Below are 9,628 nucleotides of genomic sequence, written 5' to 3' on the forward strand. Positions count from 1 at the left end.
GCTCAGCACAATCCGGGAAAAAGAGTGGGCTCAGCACAATCCGGGGAAAAGAGTGGGCTCAGCACAATCCGGGGAAAAGAGTGGGCTCAGCACAATCCGAGGAAAAGAGTGGGCTCAGCACTATCCGGGGAAAAGAGTGGGCTCAGCACAATCCGGGGAAAAGAGTGGGCTCAGCACTATCCGGGGAAAAGAGTGGGCTCAGCACTATCCGGGGAAAAGAGTGGGCTCAGCACTATCCGGGGAAAAGGGTGGGCTCAGCACAATCCGAGGAAAAGAGTGGGCTCAGCACAATCCGGGGAAAAGGGTGGGCTCAGCACAATCCTGGGAAAAGAGTGGGCTCAGCACAATCCGGGGAAAAGAGTGGGCTCAGCACAATCCGGGAAAAAGAGTGGGCTCAGCACAATCCGGGGAAAAGGGTGGGCTCAGCACGATCCGAGGAAAAGGGTGGGCACGATCCGGGGAAAAGAGTGGGCTCAGCACTATCCGAGGAAAAGGGTGGGCACTATCCGAGGAAAAGGGTGGGCACAATCCGAGGAAAAGGGTGGGCACGATCCGGGGAAAAGAGTGGGCTCAGCACAATCCGGGGATAAGGCTGGGCTCAGCACAATCCGGGGAAAAGGGTGGGCACGATCCGGGGAAAATAGTGGGCTCAGCTCAATCCGGGGAAAAGAGTGGGCTCAGCACAATCCGGGGATAAGGGTGGGCACGATCCGGGGAAAAGAGTGGGCTCAGCACAATCCGGGGAAAGGAGCTTTCCTGCTAGTCACACTGTGAATCCATAACCCTCCCCCTGTGTGCGGGGGCTGAGACCGGGCGTGCGGGGGCTGAGACCGAGTGTGCGGGCTGACTGAGTTTGCTCTCTTTCAGGGAGTTGGATGACCCGATCTCCGCCGATCTGGAGGAAGAGGCAAGTAGCCCCCGGCCCTCACTCCCGGCCCTGCCTCCCAGCACCTGGCCCTGCCTCCCGGCCCTGCCTCCCGGCCCTGCCTCCTGTCCCCGGCCCCGCCTCCCCGGCCCCCGGCCCCTCCTCCCCTGCCCCCGACCCCGCCTCCCAAGCCCCCGACCCCGCCTCCCAAGCCCCTGACCCCGCCTCCCTGATTCCTGACCCTGCCCTCTTGCCCTCCGTCTGCATCCCAAAGACGCCTAATGGTTTTTGACCCAAAACTCCAACTCCATCCATGACTCAATTCCCTCTCCGCTTCCCTGACCGCTGCCATTCGCTGACCGTTCCCGTTCCCGCTCCCTGACTGCTCCGGTTCCCTGACGCTTCCGGTTCCTGTTCGCTGACCGCTCGGGTTCCCTGATCTCTCCGGTTCCCTGACCGCTGCCATTCGCTGACCGTTCCCGTTCCCGCTCCCTGACTGCTCCGGTTCCCTGACGCTTCCGGTTCCTGTTCGCTGACCGCTCGGGTTCCCTGATCTCTCCGGTTCCCTGACCGCTGCCATTTGCTGACCGTTCCCGCTCCCTGACTGCTCCGGTTCCCTGACGCTTCCGGTTCCCGTTCCCTGGCCGCTCGGGTTCCCTGGCCGCTCGGGTTCCCTGGCCGCTCGGGTTCCCTGGCCGCTCGGGTTGCCTGGCCGCTCGGGTTCCCTGAAGGCTGCCGTTCCCTGACCGCTGCCGTTCCCTGATGCTTCCGGTTCCCTGATGCTTCCGGTTCCCGTTCGCTGACCGCTGCCGTTCGCTGACCGCTGCCGTTCGCTGACCGCTCTGGTTCACCGACCGCTCCGGTTCGCCGACCATTCCCGTTCACCGACCGTTCCAGTTCCCTGACCTCTCCAGTTCGCTGACCGCTGCAGTTGCCTGATCGCTCCGGTTCGCTGACCGCTCCCGTTCCTTGACCGCTCCCGTTCCCTGAGGCTTCCAGTTCCCTGACCGCTCCGGGTCCCTGACCGCTTACTTGCTAACTGACTTTTCTTTCACGCTCACTGATTTTACTCTCTCATTCTTTGATTTCTCACACTTGCTGAATTTACATTCACTCCCTGATTTCACTTTTGCTCAATGATATTTCTCACGCTGATTTTACACTCGCTCATTGATTTTATTCCATTTGACTTTCGCTCACTCACTGATCACTCATGCTCACTGATTTCTTTCTTGCTCACTGATATCCCTCACTTGCAGACTTCACACTCACTCACTGATTTTACTCTCTGGCTTGCTGATTTCTTACACACTGATCACTTGCTGATTTCACTCTCTCACTCATCGATTTTTCACTCACATTCTGATTCCTCTCACATTCACTGATCACACACTTGCTGATTTCACTCACATTCACTGATCTCACACTTGCTGATTTCACTGGCTCGCTGATTTCACTCACATTCACTGATCACACACTTGCTGATTTCTCTCACATTCACTGCTCTCACACTTGCTGATTTCACTGGCTCGCTGATTTCACTCACATTCACTGATCACACACTTGCTGATTTCACTCACATTCACTGATCACACACTTGCTGATTTCACTCACATTCACTGGCTCGCTGATTTCACTCACATTCACTGATCACACACTCGCTGATTTCTCTCACATTCACTGATCACACACTTGCTGATTTCGCTCACATTCACTGATCACACACTCGCTGATTCCTCTCACATTCACTGATCACACACTTGCTGATTTCACTGGCTCGCTGATTTCACTCACATTCACTGATCTCACACTTGCTGATTTCACTCACATTCACTGATCTCACACTTGCTGATTTCACTCACATTCACTGATCTCACACTTGCTGATTTCACTGGCTCGCTGATTTCACTCACATTCACTGATCACACACTTGCTGATTTCACTCACATTCACTGATCTCACACTTGCTGATTTCACTCACATTCACTGATCACACACTTGCTGATTTCTCTCACATTCACTGATCTCACACTTGCTGATTTCACTCACATTCACTGATCTCACACTTGCTGATTTCTCTCACATTCACTGATCTCACACTTGCTGATTTCACTGGCTCGCTGATTTCACTCACATTCACTGATCTCACACTTGCTGATTTCACTCACATTCACTGATCTCACACTTGCTGATTTCACTCACATTCACTGATCTCACACTTGCTGATTTCACTCACATTCACTGATCACACACTTGCTGATTTCTCTCACATTCACTGATCTCACACTTGCTGATTTCACTCACATTCACTGATCTCACACTTGCTGATTTCTCTCACATTCACTGATCTCACACTTGCTGATTTCACTGGCTCGCTGATTTCACTCACATTCACTGATTTCACTGGCTCGCTGATTTCACTCACATTCACTGATCACACACTTGCTAATTTCACTCACATTCACTGATCTCACACTTGCTGATTTCACTGGCTCGCTGATTTCTCTCACATTCACTGATCTCACACTTGCTGATTTCACTCACATTCACTGATCACACACTCGCTAATTTCACTCACATTCACTGATCTCACACTTGCTGATTTCACTGGCTCGCTGATTTCACTCACATTCACTGATCTCACACTTGCTGATTTCTCTCACATTCACTGATCTCACACTTGCTGATTTCTCTCACATTCACTGATCTCACACTTGCTGATTTCACTCACATTCACTGATCTCACACTTGCTGATTTCACTCACATTCACTGATCTCGCACTTGCTGATTTCACTGGCTCGCTGATTTCACTCACATTCACTGATCACACACTTGCTGATTTCACTCACATTCACTGATCTCACACTTGCTGATTTCTCTCACATTCACTGATCTCACACTTGCTGATTTCACTGGCTCGCTGATTTCACTCACATTCACTGATTTCACTGGCTCGCTGATTTCACTCACATTCACTGATCACACACTTGCTAATTTCACTCACATTCACTGATCTCACACTTGCTGATTTCACTGGCTCGCTGATTTCACTCACATTCACTGATCACACACTTGATGATTTCTCTCACATTCACTGATCTCACACTTGCTGATTTCACTGGCTCGCTGATTTCACTCACATTCACTGATCTCACACTTGCTGATTTCTCTCACATTCACTGATCTCACACTCGCTGATTTCACTCACATTCACTGATCTCACACTCGCTGATTTCACTCACATTCACTGATCTCACACTCGCTGATTTCACTCACATTCACTGATCTCACACTCGCTAATTTCACTCACATTCACTGATCTCACACTCGCTGATTTCACTCACACTCCCTGACATTCTGTTTTCACTTTTTCTCTTAGATTCCACTCTCATGCTCACTGATTCCATCCTCTCACTCAGATTTCTCTTGCTCACTCGCTGATTGCTCTCTCATACTGCCTCCTCCCACTCTGAATTTCCCCTCATGCTATGATTTGTCTCTGATTTCTCATTTACTCGGAGCTGTTGTTGATATCTCATTCATGCTCTGTTGTCTTCTTCTGACCTTTTTCTCGTTCTATGGAAATTCTCTGATTTCTCAATCTCCATCTGCTTTATTTCCCTCGCTCTCGGCCTGCACTCTGATTTTGCTGATTTCTCACTCTCGTGTTTCAGGAAGAAATCAGCGAGGATGACGTTGATGAAAATTTTAAGGCAATGTTCAGACAGCTTGCTGGCGAGGTGAGTGATGTGTCCATGTTGGTTATTAAACTGGGTTCCCCATCACAAAAATCAACCCCTCCACAAAAGACGCCAAGATATCCTGATTGACGTCACGCTGAGCTCGGGTATCACACTGTCCCCCGGGTATCACACTGTCCCCCGGGTATCACAATGTCCCCCCGGGTATCACACTGTCCCCCGGGTATCACACTGACCCCCGGGTATCACACTGTCCCCCGGGTATCACACTGACCCCCGGGTATCACACTGTCCCCCGGTAATCACACTGTCCCCCCGGGTATCACACTGACCCCCGGGTATCACACTGTCCCCCGGGTATCACACTGTCCCCCGGGTATCACACTGACCCCCCGGGTATCACACTGTCCCCCGGGTATCACACTGTCCCCCGGTCATCACACTGACCCCCCGGGTATCACACTGTCCCCCGGGTATCACACTGTCCCCCGGTCATCACACTGTCCCCCGGGTATCACACTGTCCCCCGGGTATCACACTGTCCCCCGGTAATCACACTGTCCCCCGGGTATCACACTGTCTCCCGGTAATCACACTGTCCCCCGGGTATCACACTGACCCCCGGGTATCACACTGTCCCCCGGTAATCACACTGTCCCCCGGGTATCACACTGTCTCCCGGTAATCACACTGACCCCCGGGTATCACACTGACCCCCGGGTATCACACTGTCCGCACGGGTATCACACTGTCCCCCCGGGTATCACACTGTCCCCCGGGTATCACACTGACCCCCGGGTATCACACTGACCCCCGGGTATCACACTGTCCGCCCGGGTATCACACTGACCCCCGGGTATCACACTGTCCCCCCGGGTATCACACTGTCCCCCGGCTATCACACTGTCCCCCGGGTATCACACTGACCACCGGGTATCACACTGACCCCCCGGGTATCACACTGTCCGCCCGGGTATCACACTGTCCGCCCGGGTATCACACTGTCCCCCCGGGTATCACACTGACCCCCGGGTATCACACTGTCCCCCGGGTATCACACTGTCCCCCGGGTATGACACTGACCCCCGGGTATCACACTGACCCCCGGGTATCACACTGTCCCCCGGTAATCACACTGTCCCCCGGGTATCACACTGTCCCCCGGGTATCACACTGTCCCCCGGGTATCACACTGTCCCCCGGGTATCACACTGTCCCCCCGGGTATCACACTGACCCCCGGGTATCACACTGTCCCCCGGGTATCACACTGTCCCCCGGGTATCACACTGTCCCCCGGGTATCACACTGTCCCCCGGGTATCACACTGTCCCCCGGGTATCACACTGTCCCCCGGTAATCACACTGTCCCCCGGGTATCACACTGTCCCCCGGGTATCACACTGTCCCCCGGGTATCACACTGTCCCCCGGGTATCACACTGTCCCCCCGGGTATCACACTGTCCCCCGGGTATCACACTGTCCCCCCGGGTATCACACTGACCCCCGGGTATCACACTGTCCCCCGGGTATCACACTGTCCCCCGGGTATCACACTGACCCCCTGGGTATCACACTGTCCCCCGGGTATCACACTGTCCCCCGGTCATCACACTGACCCCCCGGGTATCACACTGTCCCCCGGGTATCACACTGTCCCCCGGTCATCACACTGTCCCCCGGGTATCACACTGTCCCCCGGGTATCACACTGTCCCCCGGTAATCACACTGTCCCCCGGGTATCACACTGTCCCCCGGGTATCACACTGTCTCCCGGTAATCACACTGACCCCCGGGTATCACACTGACCCCCGGGTATCACACTGACCCCCGGGTATCACACTGTCCCCCGGTAATCACACTGTCCCCCGGGTATCACACTGTCTCCCGGTAATCACACTGACCCCCGGGTATCACACTGTCCGCCCGGGTATCACACTGTCCCCCCGGGTATCACACTGTCCCCCGGGTATCACACTGACCCCCGGGTATCACACTGTCCGCCCGGGTATCACACTGACCCCCGGGTATCACACTGTCCCCCCGGGTATCACACTGTCCCCCGGGTATCACACTGTCCCCCGGTAATCACACTGTCCCCCGGGTATCACACTGTCCCCCGGGTATCACACTGTCCCCCGGGTATCACACTGTCTCCCGGTAATCACACTGACCCCCGGGTATCACACTGACCCCCGGGTATCACACTGACCCCCGGGTATCACACTGTCCCCCGGTAATCACACTGTCCCCCGGGTATCACACTGTCTCCCGGTAATCACACTGACCCCCGGGTATCACACTGACCCCCGGGTATCACACTGTCCCCCCGGGTATCACACTGTCCCCCGGGTATCACACTGTCCCCCGGGTATCACACTGACCCCCGGGTATCACACTGTCCCCCCGGGTATCACACTGACCCCCGGGTATCACACTGTCCCCCCGGGTATCACACTGTCCCCCGGGTATCACACTGACCCCCGGGTATCACACTGTCCCCCCGGGTATCACACTGTCCCCCGGGTATCACACTGACCCCCGGGTATCACACTGTCCGCCCGGGTATCACACTGACCCCCGGGTATCACACTGTCCCCCCGGGTATCACACTGTCCCCCGGGTATCACACTGTCCCCCGGTAATCACACTGTCCCCCGGGTATCACACTGTCCCCCGGGTATCACACTGTCCCCCGGGTATCACACTGTCTCCCGGTAATCACACTGACCCCCGGGTATCACACTGACCCCCGGGTATCACACTGACCCCCGGGTATCACACTGTCCCCGGGTATCACACTGTCTCCCGGTAATCACACTGACCCCCGGGTATCACACTGACCCCCGGGTATCACACTGTCCGCCCGGGTATCACACTGTCCCCCCGGGTATCACACTGTCCCCCGGGTATCACACTGACCCCCGGGTATCACACTGACCCCCGGGTATCACACTGTCCGCCCGGGTATCACACTGACCCCCGGGTATCACACTGTCCCCCCGGGTATCACACTGTCCCCCGGGTATCACACTGTCCCCCGGGTATCACACTGACCACCGGGTATCACACTGTCCCCCGGTAATCACACTGTCCCCCCGGGTATCACACTGACCCCCGGTCATCACACTGTCCCCCCGGGTATCACACTGTCCCCCGGCTATCACACTGTCCCCCGGGTATCACACTGTCCCCCGGGTATCACACTGTCCCCCGGGTATCACACTGTCCGCCCGGGTATCACACTGTCCCCCGGGTATCACACTGTCCCCCGGTCATCACACTGTCCCCCGGGTATCACACTGTCCCCCGGTCATCACACTGACCCCCCGGGTATCACACTGTCCCCCGGGTATCACACTGTCCCCCGGTCATCACACTGTCCCCCGGGTATCACACTGTCCCCCGGGTATCACACTGTCCCCCGGTAATCACACTGTCCCCCGGGTATCACACTGTCTCCCGGTAATCACACTGACCCCCGGGTATCACACTGACCCCCGGGTATCACACTGTCCGCCCGGGTATCACACTGTCCCCCCGGGTATCACACTGTCCCCCGGCTATCACACTGTCCCCCAGGTATCACACTGACCCCCGGGTATCACACTGTCCCCCGGGTATCACACTGTCCGCCCGGGTATCACACTGTCCCCCCGGGTATCACACTGACCCCCGGGTATCACACTGACCCCCGGGTATCACACTGACCCCCGGGTATCACACTGTCCCCCGGGTATCACACTGACCCCCGGGTATCACACTGTCCGCCCGGGTATCACACTGTCCCCCCGGGTATCACACTGACCTCGAGTATCACACTGTGCCCCGGGTATCACACTGTCCCCCGGGTATCACACTGTCCCCCGGGTATCACACTGACCCCCGGGTATCACACTGTCCCCCGGTAATCACACTGTCCCCCGGGTATCACACTGTCTCCCGGTAATCACACTGACCCCCGGGTATCACACTGACCCCCGGGTATCACACTGACCCCCGGGTATCACACTGTCCCCCCGGGTATCACACTGTCCCCCCGGGTATCACACTGACCCCCGGGTATCACACTGTCCCCCCGGGTATCACACTGTCCCCCCGGGTATCACACTGACCCCCGGGTATCACACTGTCCCCCTGGTATCACACTGTCCCCCGGGTATCACACTGACCCCCGGGTATCACACTGACCCCCGGGTATCACACTGTCCCCCGGGTATCACACTGACCTCCGGGTATCACACTGTCCCCCCGGGTATCACACTGTCCCCCGGGTATCACACTGTCCCCCAGGTATCACACTGTCCCCCGGGTATCTCACTGTCCCTCGATAATCACACTGTCCCCGGGTATCTCACTGTCCCCCGGAAATCACACTGTCCCCGGGTATCTCACTGTCCCTCGATAATCACACTGTCCCCCCGGGTATCACACTGTCCCCCAGGTATCACACTGTCCCCCGGGTATCTCACTGTCCCTCGATAATCACACTGTCCCCGGGTATCTCACTGTCCCCCGGAAATCACACTGTCCCCGGGTATCTCACTGTCCCTCGATAATCACACTGTCCCCCCGGGTATCACACTGTCCCCCGGGTATCACACTGACCCCCGGGTATCACACTGACCCCGGGTATCACACTGTCCCCCCGGGTATCACACTGTCCCCCGGTAATCACACTGTCCCCCGGTAATCACACTGTACCCCGGGTATCACACTGACCCCCGGGTATCACACTGTCCCCCGGTAATCACACTGTCCCCCGGTAATCACACTGTCCCCCGGTAATCACACTGTACCCCGGGTATCACACTGACCCCCGGGTATCAGACTGTCCCCCGGGTATCACACTGTCCCCCGGGTATCACACTGTCCCCCGGGTATCACACTGACCCCCGGGTATCACACTGTCCCCCCGGGTATCACACTGTCCCCCAGTAATCACACTGTCCCCCGGGTATCACACTGTCCCTCGATAATCACACTGTCCCCCCGGGTATCACACTGTCCCTCGGTAATCACACTGTCCCCCGGGTATCACACTGTCCCTCGATAATCAC

General features: G+C 56.6%; 1 protein-coding gene across 1 annotated transcript; it reads right to left on the reverse strand.

The window, feature by feature from the left end:
• Positions 1-1,143: 1,143 nt before the first annotated feature.
• Positions 1,144-1,740, reverse strand: LOC137363350 (octapeptide-repeat protein T2-like). The gene has a single exon (XM_068027208.1). It carries the CDS (start codon positions 1,738-1,740, stop codon positions 1,144-1,146), a length of 597 nt encoding a protein of 198 aa, XP_067883309.1.
• Positions 1,741-9,628: the final 7,888 nt, after the last annotated feature.

Source organism: Heterodontus francisci, unplaced genomic scaffold, assembly GCF_036365525.1.
Source record: "Heterodontus francisci isolate sHetFra1 unplaced genomic scaffold, sHetFra1.hap1 HAP1_SCAFFOLD_979, whole genome shotgun sequence".
Taxonomy (NCBI): domain Eukaryota; kingdom Metazoa; phylum Chordata; class Chondrichthyes; order Heterodontiformes; family Heterodontidae; genus Heterodontus; species Heterodontus francisci.

Coding starts and splice junctions, on each gene's coding strand:
- LOC137363350 (XM_068027208.1), bottom strand. CDS start 1,740: ATGGTCGGCGAACCGGAGCGGTCGGTGAACCAGAGCGGTCAGCGAACG.